Source organism: Oncorhynchus keta, chromosome 14 (assembly GCF_023373465.1).
Source record: "Oncorhynchus keta strain PuntledgeMale-10-30-2019 chromosome 14, Oket_V2, whole genome shotgun sequence".
NCBI classification, from domain to species: domain Eukaryota; kingdom Metazoa; phylum Chordata; class Actinopteri; order Salmoniformes; family Salmonidae; genus Oncorhynchus; species Oncorhynchus keta.
This window is the reverse complement of record NC_068434.1, coordinates 45268586-45285746: the sequence shown is the minus strand read 5'-3', so window position 1 is coordinate 45285746 and position 17161 is coordinate 45268586. Positions and strand designations below refer to the sequence as shown.

The window sequence follows — 17161 nt, the reverse complement described above, 5'->3', positions numbered from 1 at the left end:
CCTGTCTCTCCCTCCTTTCCTCAGCTCTCTCTCTCCAGCTCTAATGGAGGCAGGCTGTTTGAGAACCCTAGGAAGTATGCATTTCCCCTCAGCTCCTTTAGAAATCAAGCAAGGTGGCTTTTAGTCCTTCACTTCCATATATTTGGCATCTCATTATTAGTGATATCCTCCTTCCAGCACTTACTGTTTAATTACTAACCAAAGAGCCTACTCCGTCTTATGGCACAATTCAATCAACCCGCATTGCGTCAGCTGCTTAGCATAGCCTCACATGCTGTTTCACTTTACGTATCCGTGAAACGAAATGTGAGTGCAGCAGCCAATTTGCTTGACCAGGCCAGTAGCTTCTTTTCCCATAGGCGAATGACACCAGTGATTATTTCCAGAGTAAGAAGTGTGTGTTTGCGAGGGCAGTAGTTAGTCAACAAAGAAACTGCATAGCCTACACATTGCTGTGGTGGGTTCGAGTGCACTAAGTTCTGCTTCAGTGTAAGTGTGTTATTGGCTGAACCTTGAGCTGCAGCTGTCTGAATGTCTGCTCTGCTCTCTCCTCAATAATGTCCTTGACTGTTGTAATGACATTCACTGTTCAAGGTTATCAGGAAAACCTATGGCACTTTAGTGTGGGTGTATACTTGTGTGTGTAGTGGCGATTTTAGCATGGAAATATTGGTGTGGGCCAAAACAAAATAGCTTAAGATGCATGCCAGCTAAGCCACAACACTAAACAATACATTAGTTGCACTATAACGGTGACAAACGTTGCCCACAAACTGTTAGGGCCTACATAAAGCTGCCCCCACAGAGCTTTCTTTTCAGCACCATGGAATGAATCCTTACCACTGCTACACCTGGTTATTAGTGAAGCCTTGTCTGGCAGTAAAACAGTTAACTCAGGCTCATTTACTACCTTTAAAAGAAACATGGCTGACTTGCTTAATCACATGTGGTTTCTACTGACAATTGAGATGTACAAACTATGGCATAAGGGGACGACGAGCGGACAGGAGGCAATCCGTAATTTTGATTAAGACATTAATGAGCGAGCTAGGACGGACGTAGTCAGTATAACTATTTGTTGAGCACTTTTGAAATGTACAAAGACAGAATTCAGAACATAGGCTGTTGTTACAGTACTCTCCCTGTACACCAAGTCAGAAACGTAGGATTAATAAAGGGGGCATATAAGCAGACAGTGAGCGCTCTTACAATATTCAATGATGACATTTATCTAAAACAGGCTATAGGCTACATATGCACCACCAACAGCTAACAGCTTACTTAATAACACACATTTAGTATTACTTTTTTAGCTACAGTATACATATCTCCCTGGCATATTACATAATTTATGCAGCAGCATACAATACATTTTTGGACTTGTTGTGTTGTGTTCACTTCAACAGGAAGGTGGCGTGGCAGTCATCAAATTCTGGCATTCTCTGGATTTATGGTGCTTTCAAGACAACTGAGAACTCTGAAAAAAAAACAAGGTTGAATCATGATGTCAGTGAGCTCTAATCATGATGTCAGTGAGCTCTAGAAAGAGGCCCGAGTTCCTGACTTGGAATTCTGAATTGGATGACCATTCAAAACATATTTTCCCAGTCGGAGCTCGTTTTTTTCTCAGAGTTCCCAGTTATCTTGAACTCACTGAAGTCTGAGATTTTCCAGTGCCGAGTTTCCAAGTCAGGAACTCGGGCCTCTTTCTAGAAGTCATGCTCGATTGACAGCATGGCCAATGTTTAATATTGATCCTTTTAAGCTTGGAAAAGAGACCCTTAAACCCAGACATGGACCACATACCCACTCCACTGAATAGCAGACTAGTGATTGCTTTGCAATGCTTGCAGGCAGCCACGGATTCCTGCCAAACAACTCATTGTTGAATTTCCAACTTGTTGTGTAATGTTTATGTCCAATGGCCGATGAGCAACATTACATTTTATCTATATTTTCTCTTGATAATTTCTCTTCATATAACACCTTCCCAATAAATCCATTATTTATTTTAGACAGGTCTGAAGAAGCATGATATGAATAAAATGTAGTCTATGTCAGAGGAAAAGACTATCATACTCTGGGTTGTCCTTATGTTAGGTCCTGATGTGGCAATGCCAAATGGCTGTGGGCTAATTCTAAGATTTGCTTAGAAATCCGTGGCATTATTTTATATTATTTTACAGGATGAAGAGTGCAATTGAATCATTTTCTCCAAATGATTTGATGGAGTGTGCACATGCGGCTATGCTGTGTTGAGTAGTTAACAAAGAATTACAAACTCCTATCCTTAATTTAGAGTTATTAATGTAACTTTAGTTGTTCCACAAACGTTGGGCTATATGTTTTTGCTTTTAATACATTGTAAGGCTGCATGATGAGACTAATAATGATGATTTGAAAAAAGTCGCTTGAAAAGGCACGAGCTCTGGTTTGTTTTTTGCTCAGGCTGTACACACTTCAATCGTCTCTCATTCCCAATTTGACAAGCACTTAATAATGCCTCGAATTTCACGGCGGCATCTCCTTTGTGGCCGTAATGCAACCTAAAAAGAGCCGTGCCTTTTGTGGCCCAGAGTGCTGCGTTGTGCCCTTCTCCCTGATTGCTGTGCAATCCGAAGCGCCTCTCCCACTCACATGGCTCTCAATCACATGATCGGGTCTGTCTCACAGGCTACAGGTGAAGACAGACACATTGGGGACGCAACTGAGCATGTCCTTGTCCAATTCCGAGGTGCATATTAAAGATATCGGAAGAACTGTCCACATTTACTTTTTGTCAGCCAACAAGATGAGAAGGCCTAACGAACAGCAAAACCACTAGCCTATGTCAATCCACTATCCCCCATAGTACAAAAGTTGACCTATTCTATTGTGTGCAAGAAATAAATATTCCAAACATAGTCTGGGACAGTTGTGGGGTGCAATAGATCCCAAATTAATACGTGGCTGACGCAACAGATCAAAATGTTGATAAACTATTAGGATATTTCTTCACATTATAAGTGCAGCAATGCGCACATGGCAGTAGGCTATGAAAACACCACTATCAAAAATGACCGTGAATGCAATTATGCATGTAATGCATTTATTATTAAGGCGCATTTTTATGGTGAAAATTATCTTCCCCACACTTGAAACTCACACCCTGCTTATGTATGCCAGTTACGCTCTGAACCCCTTGTAAAGCAGATTAATGTGCTTAATTTTAAGAAGCCACTTTAGTAGTGAATTACAAACCTTATCAAAACATATCGGCCTATGGGCTACATGAGGTGTGCGACCATGATTAGAGAAATTAGCAGAAAACAATACATGTCATCTACAGTTGAAGTCGGAAGTTTAAATACACCTTAGCCAAATACATTTCAACTCAGTTTTTCACAATTCCTGACATTTAATCAGAGTAAAAATTCCCTGCCTTAAGTCAGTTAGGATCACCACTTTATTTTAAGAATGTGATGTGTCAGAATAATAGTTGAGAGAATGATTTATTTCAGCTTTTATTTCTTTTATCACATTCCCAGTGGGTCAGAAGATTACATACACTCAATTCGTATTTGGTAGCATTGCCTTTAAATTGTTTAACTTGGGTCAAACGTTTTGGGAAGCCTTCCAGAAGCTTCCCACAAGTTGGGAGAATTTTGGCCCATTCCTCCTGACAGAGCTTGTGTAACGGAGTCAGGTTTGTAGGCCTCCTTGCTCGCACACACCTTTTCAGTTCTGCCCACAAATTTTCTATAGGATTGGGGTCAGGGCTTTGTGATGGTCACTCCAATACCTTGACTTTGTTGCCCTTAAGCCATTTTTCCACAACTTTGGAAGTATGCTTGGGGTCATTATCCATTTGGAAGACTCATTTGCGACTAAGCTTCAACTTCCTAACTGATTTCTTGATGTTGCTTCAATATATCCACATAAGTTAACTTCCTCACGATGCCATCTATTTTGTGAAGTGCACCAGTCCCTCCTACAGTAAAGCACCCCCACAACATGATGCTGCCACCCCCGTGCTTCACGGTTGGGATGGTGTTCTTAGGCTTGCAACCCTCCTCCTTTTTCCTGCAAATATAACAATGGTCATTATGAACTAACAGTTCTATTATTATTTCATCAGACCAGAGGACATTTCTCCAAAAAGTACGATCTTTGACCCCATGTGCAGTTGCAAATGGTAGTCTGGCATTTTTATGCCAGTTTTGGAGCAGTGGCTTCTTCCTTTCAGGTTATGTCGATATAGGACTCTTTTTACTATGTATATAGATCATTTTGTACCTGTTTCCTACAGCATGTTCACAAGGTCCTTTGCTGTTGTTCTGGGATTGATTTGCACTTTTTTTTTTTCATGTGGTTCATTTTCATGCCAGCCAGGAAGGCTATACTCCTGTTTTAAAGATAAACAATGTGCTTAATATTATTAAAGTTGAGAAATAAATATAATAGGCCTACTCTATAGAAAGCCGATTGGATCCTCCACTTTTTAGTAGAGGCCATCACTCGGTTTTCTCGCACAATTGCATAGCCTATAGAAATGTTGCGCAACATTTGCTCATGGGCTCTCATGACGTGTTTGATTAGATTTTCGATTATATTTACATTGATGTCAGAGTGACTAGAGGGACAATAGAGTGCTGAGTAACAGGCAGTTAGCAAGTTTGGTAGGCTACTAATAACCATCAGCAGCATCAGAGCCTATTTACCGGAATTTGACTGCCTTTGTGACTCATGATCACCAGTGTGGCGGTGATGCAGTCACCGCAACAGCCCTAGTCATTGTGCCATTGCGCCAAACCGCCACAAGGGGGAGTTTGAACGCTGATTATGCTTTCGTTCCGGTCCTCAGAATGGGAGAAATGAGCCCCTCCTCTCTTTCCCTCCCTCTACCTCCCTCCCAAACACAAGCCAGAACACATAACCAAGATGCATGTGTGTGAGGCTATTTCTCAACATGGAAGGGGCCCTCTGGTTAAATTCGATGGTAATGCTTCATTATTAAGTTGCCCCCATTTTATTTTCTCATTTGCAAATGGATTCACATGGCTGATCTGGAGCAGGCCAATAGGCTAAATAATTACTTCATGCTTTTTACAGAGATCATGGACCGCTCTTATTAGAAAATGATGTGCAGCAGCACAGCTCCCTACATCTAACTCACTAGGGAAGTGGTCAGATGACGCAGATGCTCCGGGATTCTTCCGATGGCATTGAGTACACCACATCAGTCACTGGCTTCATCAATAAATGCATCGATGACGTCATCCCGACAGTGACCATACATACTGTGGCGTACAGCAGGTCAGCCACCAGGGAGAGACTCGTCGAGGCCTGGTGACAGACGGAGTATACATCACCAGGTGATGGCTCCATCTACTGGACGTGCCAGGTCTCAACAGCTCTCCGGCCGGGACTAAATGGGGCTGATTGGGAGCTGGTGAGGAATCAAGGGCTGATTGCTCACCAGCTGTGCACGGCCCTTAAAGCTGCCAGAAGGGCAGCACACAAGGGAGAGTGGGTGAAGAAAGGACTCTCGTATAGTTGGGGACGGTTACAGAGGGAACAGGAGTGAGTGTAGTTGCGATCCCGACAGGAAACAGCAAGACCCGGGGCCCAGAATACGGTATCCCGGAGAGGGTCTCAAAGGGGAGACCTATCCTTTTCTTTTTTATTTATTATTTAAATAAACACCCTTGAAACCGAGTTTATCCTACTCTGTCCGTGTCTGATCTGTGTAAACGTCTTGACCAAACCCCCTGGTCTACCAAAGTACATACCCCAATCAGAAGCCATGGATGAACAATCAAACAGGCAAAGTGACAATACAGGACAAAGATTGAATCAAACTACATCCCCTTCCGATGATCGTCGGATGTGGCAGGGCTTGCAAACTATTACTGTCTACAAAAAGAAGCACAGCTGCGAGCTGCCCAGTGACAAACCTACCAGATGAGCTAAATAACTTCTATGCTCGCTTCGAGGCAAGCAACACTGAAGCATGCATGAGAGCATCAGCTGTTCTGGACGACTGTGTGATCACACTCTCCGAAGCCGATGTGAGTAAGATCTTTAAACAGGTCAACTTTCAGACGGATTAGCAGGATGTGTACTTCGAGCATGGGCTGACCAACTGGCATGTATCTTCACTGACATTTTCAACGTGTCCCTGACCGAGTCTGTCATACCAACATGTTTCAAGCAGACCACCACAGTCCCTGTGCCCAAGAACACCAAGGTAACCTGCCTAAATGACTACTGGCCGGAAGCACTCATGCCTGTAGTAGCCATGAAGTGCTTTGAAAGGCTCACATCAACACCATTATCCCAGAAACCCTAGACCCACTCCAATTTGCATACCGCCCCTTTCCCACCGGGACAAACTGAACACCTACGTGAGAATGCTATTCATTGTCTACAGCTCAGCGTTCAACACCATAGTGTCCTCAAAGATCATCACTAAGCTAAGGACCCTGGGACTAAACACCTTCCTCTGCAACTGTAACGTCAGACTTCTTGACGGGCCAGCCCCAGGTGGTAAAGATCTGCCACGCTGATCCTCAACACGGGGGCCCCTCAGGGGTGTGTGCTCAGTACCCTCCTGTACTCCCTGTTCACCCATGACTGCATGGCCAAGCATGACTCCAACACCATCATTAAGTTTGCAGAGGACAGAACAGTGGTAGGCCTGATCACCTTCAATGATGAGACAGCCTATAGGGAGGAGGTCAGAGACCTGACAGTGTGATGCCAGGATAACAACCTCTCCCTCAATATGATCAAAACAAAGGAGATGATTGTGGACTACAGAAAAAGGAGGACCGAGCACAACCCCATTCTCATCCACAGGGCTGTAGTGGAGCAGGTTGAGAGCTTCAAGTTCCTTGGTGTCCACATCACCAACAAACTATCATGGTCCAAGCACACCAAGACAGTCGTAAAGAGGGTATGACAACGCCAGTACATCACTGGGGCCAAGCTTCCTGCCATCCAGGACCTCTATACCAGGCGGTGTCAAAAAATTGCTAAAGACTCCAGCCACCTTAGTCAGAGACTGTTGTCTCTGCTACCACACGTGCAAGCGGTACCAGAGCACCAAGTCTAGGTCCCCCCATTTACACTGCTGCTACTCTGTTTATTATCCATGCGTAGTCACTTTACCTCTACATACATGTACCTCAATAACCTCAACTATCCGGTACCCCCACACATTGACTCTGTACCGCTACCCCCTGTATATAGCCTCGCTACTGTTACTTTATTGTTGCTCCTTAATTATTTTTTATTTTTCTTGTTTTTTTATATATATATATGTATTTTTTCATTTTTTTGGTAGAGTAAGTTTATTTTAGTAAATATTTTCTTATCACTTTTTTTCTTAACTGCATTGTTGGTTAAGGGCTTGTAAGTAAGCATTTCACTGTAAGTTCTACGGTACCTGTTGTATTCGGCGCATGTGACAAATAAAATTTGATCTGATTTGTAACAATGTAATTGACTGTTGTTTGTACAAAGTAGATTAGCTAGGTGTGCTAGATGTCAGCAATTAACCACCAGCTTTACTAAAATGTATCAACGGCGGATCACTCTGATATACACTGAGTGTACAAGACATTAAGAACACCTGCTCTTTCCATGACATAGACTGACCAGGTGAATCCAGGTGAAAGCTAGGATCCCTTATTGATGTCACTTGTTACATCTACTTCAATCTGTGTAGATGAAAGTGAGGATACAGGTTAAAGAATAATTTTTAAGCCTTGAGACATGGATTGTGTATGAGACATGGATTGTGTATGTGTGCCATTCAGATGGTGAACGGGTAAGACAAAAGATTTAAGTGCCTTTGGATGGGGTATGTTAGGTGCAAGGTGCACTGGTTTGAGTGTGTCAAGAACAGCAACGCTGCTGGGTTTTTCACACTCAACAGTTTTCCATGTATGTTGGGGAAAAACAGATCGGTAACTGTAATTTGTTATGTTACCAGAAAGAAATATTGTAATCAGATTACAGATACTTTTGAAAAACTAGATGACTGCATCGAGGATTACTTTTAAATTCAGAAAGGATGTTTCCGAAAAAAAATCCTTGGCACTTCTGTTTTTTTCAATGATATTCATATTAGCATTGAAAAAAGGCTCACATTTAAGGTGGTTCCACCTGAGTGAGTCTGACCACAAGTCAGAGACCAGTATTTGAACCCAATAATGGTTGAATTCAAGAAGTTTAAACTGCCTTTAAATCATTGTTTTTGAAACCAGTCGACAGCCTGTGAAAAATGCACTCTTGCAACATATGCATAGTGGGTATCCCAGCCAATGGAATAAAAGTGGGGCTTTTATTGCTCAATCTATTTCATGCTGATAAAAACAATGCTCGCATACTTTTGATAGACTTAAAGGTGCAATCTGTAGTTGCTACATCCATTTTTGGAGTTTCAATTATATATATTAATGTAAAGATATAATTTAATTGTATTATTCTATGTAGTAGAAAGTGATGGGTTAGAAAATGTAACATCCTTTAACATAGATTTTTGTGTTATTCTAATGCCTTTTAAAGGGAAAGTAATCGAAAAGTAACTGAATGTAATCAGATTACGTTACTGAGTTTGGGTAATCCAAAAGTTCAGTTACTGATTACAATTTTGGACAGGTAACTAGTACCTGTAACGGAATACATTTAGAAAGTAACCTACCCAACACAGGAAACAAGTATGGTCCACCACCCAAAGAACATCCAGCCAACGTCACACAACTGTAGGAAGCATTGGAGTCAGCATCCCTGTGGAATGCTTTCGACACCTTGTAGAGTCCATGCCCCGATGAATTGAGGCTGTTTTGAAAGTGTTCCCAATGTTTTGTACACTGTATAAGGATTATATATTGAACTAAAATATAACATGCAACAAATTAGAAGATTTTACTGAGTTACAGTTCATTTAAGGAATTCAGTCAATTGAAATAAATTAATTAGGCCCTAATCTATGGATTTCACATGTCTGGGAGTACAGATATGCAACTGTTGGTCACAGATACCTTACAAAAATGGGCCTCACAGTGGGCCTCAGGATCTCGTCATGGTATCTCTGTGCATTCAAATTTACATTGATAAAATGCAGTTGTGTTTGTTGTCCGCAGCTTATGCCTGCCCATATTATAACCCCGCCGCCACCATGGGGAACTTTGTTCACAACGTTAACATCAGCAAACCTCTCGCCCACACAATGCCATACATGTTCTCAGCCAAATTCTCTAAAATAACGTTGGAGGTAGCTTATGGTAGAGTAATGAACATTACATTCTCTGGCAACAGTACTGGTGGACATTCCTGCCAATTGCATGCTCACTCAAAACTTGAGACATCTGTGACATTGTGTGAGAGAACTACACATTTTAGAGTGGCCGTTTATTGTCCCAAGCACAAGGTACACCTGTGTAATAATCATACTGTTTAATCAGCTTCTTGATGTGCCACACCTGTCAGGTGGATGGATTATCTAGGTGAAGGAGAAATGCTCACTAACAGGGATGTAAACAAATCTGTGCACAAAATCTGAGAGAAATAATAGTTTTGTGCCTATGGAACATTTCTGGGATCTTTTATTTCAGCTCATGATACATGGCACCAACACTTTACATTTTGCGTTTATATTTTTGTTCAGTGTAATATTCCCGTGTCCTACCATAATCAACAGAAAAAAAACATTTTACAGTGACAATAAAATGGAATATAACAGAATAAAATAGAAAGGATATTTTTCCCGATGGCTAATGCTACCAGTACTCACGTGGGGAAAAGTTTTTGAAAACAATTCTGAGAGTTATTTGCCAAAAATAGATGAATTAGAATCCTCAATCAAAACGTCTTGCCTGTATGGAATTCTGAAAGTGTGTTTGAAAAGTGATTTGGTCTACGCACGCAACTTTTAATTGAGGAACCACTGTATGTAGAGAATAGTGTGCCAATTTGGGATGCATCTGTTGGCTTCCTTTTTTGCTGAGGCACAGGGAGCACTGCTGCCAGTTCTCTCCGGGCTGTTGTTGTTGTTGTTTTCATGTCATATTACATATTTCAAAGTCATTTGTGCTTGGTTGTTATATGTGCTATTGTAAAATGGGTTTTCTGTCAGTGGTTCATAATGTGAGCATCTTTTAATGTTCTACTGTTTTTTTGCTGCAGGCCATCTTCAGCGCGGGCTACACCTGTATTAGGAAAGGTAAGTCAAATTCTACTCCATACTTACAGTATATACTCCTATACTACTTGATAGTACTATATCGGCATTGATAAATAAACGTATAATATCCGAGTTCTTTTTCATTAACCCCAAAAGAATGACATCAGAAGTGAAGAACACGCGGACATCGCATACACACATTTATAATAGGTCTCTTAATCGAGGGGTCACCAGATTTGGCCACACTTAAGGCCTTTTAGACTGACCGTTCACCATCTTCAGATTAAATCTTAATATTCTAGTACCCTTTAACCTCACAGACAGCTGAGCACATCATACATGAACTACACAGTGTGTGTGTCCCAAATGGCAGTCTAATGACTATATAGTGGGCTACCAGGGCTACCCGGGATGGTTTGTTAAAGTCCCATAACTTGAGTCACAGCTCTTCAGGGTCGGATACAATCTGCAGTATGGATTTTCGAAATTGAACAAGTCGCAAAGTGCCTCTGGGCCCTGGTCAAAAGTATAGGGTCCCATTTGGGATGCACACTAAATCTTACAGTACCATTAAGGTACGAATCTATAGCTCAAAGTGGGAGTACTTAAAGTAAGACCAGGGCTATGTCCCAAAATGGCACCCTATTCCCTATATAGTGTACTAGATCCCTATGGGCTCTGGTCAAATGTAGTGGTCTATATAGGGAATAGGGCGCTATATGGGATGCAATTTAGTAGCAAATGCAGAAAACATATAAAACAATAGGATTTACTGGAAGAGAAGAAAGAGAGGCACTTTGCGGCTAGTTCGATTGGAAAACCAATACTGCAGATGGTATCTGACCATGAAGAGCAGTGACTGAAGTTATGGGACTATAACAAACCATCACGGGTTAGGTACTGTATGTACATATTGTGTTTTACTGTTTTACAGTTAAGAGTAGCTCACCCCTGCTTTTCTCTTCTATCTCTCTTTCTCTCTCTCGCTCTCTCTCTTTCTCTCGCTCGCTCTCTTGTTCTTGCTCTCTCTCTCTTTCTCTCTCTATTTCCTAGCAAGAGAGGCACTGAAGTGAAGAGGAAATTCAACAACTCTCCATGTTCAGGCCTTCTTCACAGGCCAAAACGTGTTGGTTTTAACAATAAAGAAGCATTTTTATCCACTGTCCTCCAAGAGTTGCTGAATTTCATCCTCACTTCATTCCTAACATCCATGACCTCATCCTTAGTTGGACATTTTGATCGATCCTGTCAAGGGACAGTGACAGCCACCTGACAAGTCGCCATCACCATGGCGACTCAAAGTCAGGTCTCGTCAATAAAAGAGAAAAGCGAGGGAAGAGTCCTTCGTTAGTCATCTTTAATTAAAGGGGAACACTGAGCTAATCTCATGGAGGAAATGCTGTATTCCGTATTCAGCCATGACGCGTCACTGTTGTTGTCCCTAAAACCTCACGCTACTCGTGAGCCTTAGCTGACGTAGAATTACAGTTTACAGTAGTATGACTATTAGGGCAAGCAGTGTGTTTATCAGCTGAGATATGTAGAGAGTTGATCCATTTCTTTGGAGACCCTGAGGTTCTCCTCATGTTCTCCAGTTTGGGAATAGTCTCTTCTCACAGCCACTGTGTGAGTGTGCAGAGTGCCCTGAGTCTGGTGAGAGAAATATCAACTTGATGGTTGAGCAATTCTAGGTTCTAAAGCTTTCATTTGTATGATGGTTTACCTTCTACTGCTGTGAGTAGAGTGCTGTGTACCTGTTCTCCAGTCAGGCTCTCCTGGGGAGGCTTGCAGAGTGGTCCCATGGTGGTGATGAGAGGCAGGATTCAATGACAGACAGCCTAGACACTCAATCATACACACGAGCATGCATACACGGATGCACGGTTGAGCAAACACGCATGTGTGCCACACACACCACACACACACTCAATCATCATAAACACGTTGAGACACAAAGGAGCGCAATGGCACCACCAATGGTTTCACACACAATATAGAGGTGTGTGTGTGTGTGTGTGTGTGTGTGTGTGTGTGTGTGTGTGTGTGTGTGTGTGTGTGTGTGTGTGTGTGTGTGTGTGTGTGTGTGTGTGTGTGTGTGTGTGTGTGTGTGTGTGTGTGTGTGTGTGTGTGATTTTCAGTGTTTAGGGTGAGTTCTGGCAGCCAGAGAGAGGTTAATGGCCCTGGAACCAATCTCACAGTCACACACACACACAGATACCATTCTCTCACAGTTACAACAGCAGGAGAACACCTTATGGTGCCGCCTGCCGAGAAGTGAGGACTCATGACCAATATCAATGCTACCTAACTCACAACAACCAGCTTTAGAAAAACACATTCACTTACTGTGAAATGATACAGGTACGCAAACAAAAGCTCTGTCTTTCTTCCTTCTAACCTAGACCAACACATTCAAATCTACCAGTTCCTAAATGTGTCATCTAATCTTGCGATGGTTGCAGCTTTGTTTCCAAAGAGGGGATGTATTTTATTTGGCTTGTTTCCTAAATTGCACCCTATTCCCTAAATAGCGCACTACCTTTGACCAGAGCCCATAGGACACATCCTCGTATCCCTAATGCATTCAGTCAGTCTGGCTTGCGGATGTTAAAATGATACTCTGACCTGTATGAAATCAACATGCTCTCACCACCAATCTCCAATTACAAATCTCATTAGTTGCAGACCGCCAGAGGCACCAAGTTTGGACTCATTCCTGATGAATAGCTGTTTAATTTTAGCAAGGTCCTTTGATGTAGATCCAATTGTAAGCATTCTAAGCACATTTGTATGTTGGCTTTCTGTTCACAATGGAGCTCAATGGTGAGAGAGGGAGAGAGAGAAAGAGATAAACCGAGAGACAGATAGAGGCCAAGACAGAGACCGAGGTGACTCGAAAGAGCTATACTGTGCTTGATCACACTTTCTGTGATTGATTATGCTGAAAGTGTTTTCTCCGCAGTTTTCCCTGTCCTTAGTCATGCTCTAATGTTCACATCATCAACTCTCCTTTACACCTTTGGAGACCTTCAACTGTATCTCAAACCCGATACGTAACCATAAAAGTGACTGCTCTTCCATTGTATGGATTTCACTGCAGAATATGGAAGCTCACCTAAACTCCACAGGGTTGTGTTACTTGGAATGCTACCGGGGTAAACCCTTGTAGGGTCACCTTGGGGAGAAATGAATGTCTTCATTGATCCCCAAATGGCACCCTGTTCTCTCTATTGTGCACTACTTTTGACCAGAGGCTCTGGCCAAAAGTAGCACACTACATAGGGAATAGGCTTCCATTTGGGAATTTCTCTGGTCTGAGCTAAGTATGGTGCTGGTGGAGAAGTGAGGGCAGCACCGTGCAGGACAGGAGCCCAGCGTGACTGACAAATTCCCTTAGTAATTAATAGGAACAAGAGTCAATGCTTTGCTCCTGACCTGCTGACCTGCTAACTTTCTCTTTACTCTCTGGGCCCTGCAACATATTCATCCTCCTGGTGCTCCTCTTGACAATCTGCTTCACATTCCCAGGCGTCTATAACCTCCAACATGTTGTGTCCTCAAAAAGGTGTGCTGCCGGTATATCATCTGAGATGTCCAAACATAACCATCTGTGTTAGACGTCCTCTCCACATACACGCACAGCTCTTATCCAGGCACACATTTTAGAATGAGTGGAACTGCATCGTTTTGAGTGCCATCGTTTAACCATGAATGGTATTTAAGATTCATCAATGGCTCGGTACTCAATTCTACGTTCCGGTCTATTTAAAGCTGGAATGGTCATTTCAAGCTGTAGCTGAATAACAATGATACAGTTATTGGTCTCACCCTAACACTGATGACTTTGAAGTGGTTTCTATTGTTAGAGCTTGAGAAACGCTTGTTGGTGTGCTGTTGATGTGTGTGGGATGACTGAGAGCAAAGGAGATATGCAGTACAGCAGACTCTGTACGCGCTCAGAAATAAAGGTTGAGATTTTTCTTAAAGGGGTACAAACGCTTGTCACTGTAGCGGTACACTCTAAGGTATGTCCTTTGTGCCTTTCGTTAACAATACTGTACCCTAACCAAACCCTTAATTCCAAGAGTGCACATTCATTCTTTCTCTCTCTCTTCTTCTGTCTTTCTCTTTCTCTCCCTCCCACTCTCTGCCTGTCTGTCTTTCTTTCTCTCGCTCTCTCTTTCTCTCTCTCTCTCCCTCCCTCTTGTTCTCTCTCTCTCTCTCTCACTCTCTCTCCCTCGATACAGTCAGTGTGTCGAGGTGTGTGGCCCCCAGGTTCCCAGGTGTCTCTGGAGGAGCAGGCCTTTCTGCTGCTGACCGACCCAGAGAGGCAGACCATGGTTTACTACCTGCAGGAGTACCAGGAGGGACACATCGGTCTGGAACCCCTGGCTATGGCCCTGTTTGAACTCTTCAACACCCACGCCAAGGTACTGTAACGCCTGCTGAGACAGCACATCTGGGCTAGCATCTCAAATGGCACCCTATAGGTCACCCGAATTGTCCACCGTTCTTCCTCCTGTCCTCCCTCCAGTTCCCGTTGTCAAAGGAGACGATGAAAACCTCGTGCTCGAAAGTTAAACGCTGTCCAATAAACTCCCATTGAGAGCATAATGCAGTGTGTGGAGTCCCCTGTTCACCTTTTATTGAACCCTTTCTGACGTCCAGCACCTGCTCTAAGTCAAATAAGGACTCTGTATAGCCTATAGGGCCTCTATATAACCTATAGGGCCTCTATGTAACCGACAGGGCCTCTGTAACATCATAGGGCTTCCATGTAACTGTGATAGGGCATTTATGTAACTCTATTGGGCCTCTATGTAACTGTGATAGCGCATTTATGTAACTCTATTGGGCCTCTATGTAACTGTGATAGCGCATTTATGTAACTCTATTGGGCCTCTATGTAACTTGTTGACCGTTTCTCCTCTACAGTTATCCTTGCTGTCTGAGGTGCGTAGCCTGGTGGCTCCCCAGGACCTGGAGCTGTATGATGGTCTGGTGCTGCACCGTGAGAGGGAGGCTCTGAAGGCCTGGCATGGGGAAACAGGAACGTTGCATCCACACAGCCACTGTGTACACACAGAGCCCTCAGCCAGCCACAGCCACTCCAACCCCACCACTCTCTGCTCTGCCAAGGTAGTGGAAAGATTGCACCCTAAATGACACCCTACTCCTTATACAGTGGAGTACCTTTGACCAGAGCCCCATTAGCCCTGTGTGTACACATGTGCGTGCATGCCTGTTCAGTTCTATGGTGCGTGTGTGTTTTGATTTCCTCCAGGCATCCTTTTAAAATATGTTCTGTCATCAATTGGATCTGGCACCAGTGTCAAATGAGAGAGAGCAGTGATTTCAGATGAGATTACTGAGCTGCAGTGCCAGTGTAGCATCGATGTTTCACTGAATCAGTATGGCCCTGATCAGTACAATGGGACCTCATTCTGCCAGGGCACAGTCACTCTACAAAACACTCTATAACCATCCAAATGAGACCCAGCCACCCTGTAATAGAAACGGTTAAAACAGTGTTTGAATGCACAATGGCACCCTATTCCCTATTATTTAGTGCTCCTCTTTTGGCCAGACTCTGGCTCTGGTCAAAAGTTATGCACTATACAGAATAGGGTGCCATTTGCTCCAACAAAGCAGAGATTATTCAGCCGTGGACCGGGGGGATTTGAAACCATTGTGAGGAGAGATTATCTTTAAGATGACTGAGAGCTGAACCCAAATACAGTTGAAGTCGGAAGTTTACATACGCCTTAGCCAAATACATTTAAACTCAGTTTTTCACAATTCCTGACATTTAATCCTAGTAAAAATTCCCTGTCTTAGGTCAGTTAGGATCACCACTTTATTTTAAGAATGTGTAATGTCAGAATAATAGTAGAGAGAATGCTATATTCCAGATTTTATTTATTTTATCACATTCCCAGTGGGTCAGAAGATTACATACACTCAATTCGTATTTGGTAGCATTGCCTTTAAAATGTTTAATTTGGGTCAAACGTTTTGGGTAGCCTTCCACAAGCTTCCCACAATAAATTGGGTGAATTCTGGCCCATTCATCCTCACAGAGCTGGTGTAACTGAGTCAGGCTTTCTTTCACATATGCTTTTTCAGTTCTGCCCATACATTTTCTATAGGATTGAGGTCAGGGCTTTGTGATGGCCACTCCGATACCTTGACTTTGTTGTCCTTAAGCCAGTTTGCCACAACTTTATAAGAATGCTTGGGGTCTTTGTCCATTTGGAAGACAAGCGTTAACTTCCTGACTGATGTCTTGAGATGTTGCTCCAATATATCCACATCCTTTCCCTTCCTCAAGATGCCATGTATTTTGTGAAGTGCACCAGTCCCTCCTGTAGCAAAGCACCCCCACAACATGATGAAAGTCTCCCCCTTTTTCCTCCAAACATAACGATAGTCATTATGGCCAAACAGTTCTATTTTTGTTTCATCAGAACAGAGGACATTTCTCCAAAAAGTAGGATCTTTGTCCCCATGTGCAGTTGCAAACCGTAGTCTGGCTTTTTATGCCGGTTTTGGAGCAGTGGCTTCTTCCTTGCTGAGCGGCCTTTCAGGTTATGTCGATATAGGACTCGTTTTACTATGGATATAGATACTTTTTTACCTGTTGTTTCCTCCAGCATCTTCACAAGGTCTCTAGGAGACAGAACTAGTCTTTTTCCTGAGTGGTATGACGGCTGCGTGGTCCCATGGTGTTTATACTTGCATGCGATTGTTTGTACAGATGAATGTGATACCTTCAGGCATTTGGAAATTGCTCCCAAGGATGAACCAGACTTGTGGAGGTCTTGGCTGATTTCTTTTGATTTTCCCATGATGTCAAGCAAAGAGGCTCTGAGTTTGAAGGTAGGCCTTGAAATACATCCACAGGTACACCTCCAATTGACTCAAATGATGTCAATTAGCCTATCAGAAGCTACTAAAGCCATGACATAATTTTCTGGAATTTTCCAAGCT

The 17161-nt window shown here is 42.9% G+C and overlaps 1 protein-coding gene across 2 annotated transcripts in view; it reads left to right on the top strand.

The window, feature by feature from the left end:
• Positions 1 to 17161, top strand: part of LOC118393506 (whirlin-like) — a 91842-nt gene that overhangs the window by 64961 nt on the left and 9720 nt on the right. For both annotated transcript variants that reach the window (XM_035786234.2, XM_035786233.2), the window contains exons 5-7: positions 10174 to 10210; positions 14419 to 14601; positions 15107 to 15310. In XM_035786234.2, the coding sequence (XP_035642127.1) occupies positions 10174 to 10210; positions 14419 to 14601; positions 15107 to 15310 (424 nt within the window). The remainder of the gene's footprint in view (positions 1 to 10173; positions 10211 to 14418; positions 14602 to 15106; positions 15311 to 17161) is intronic.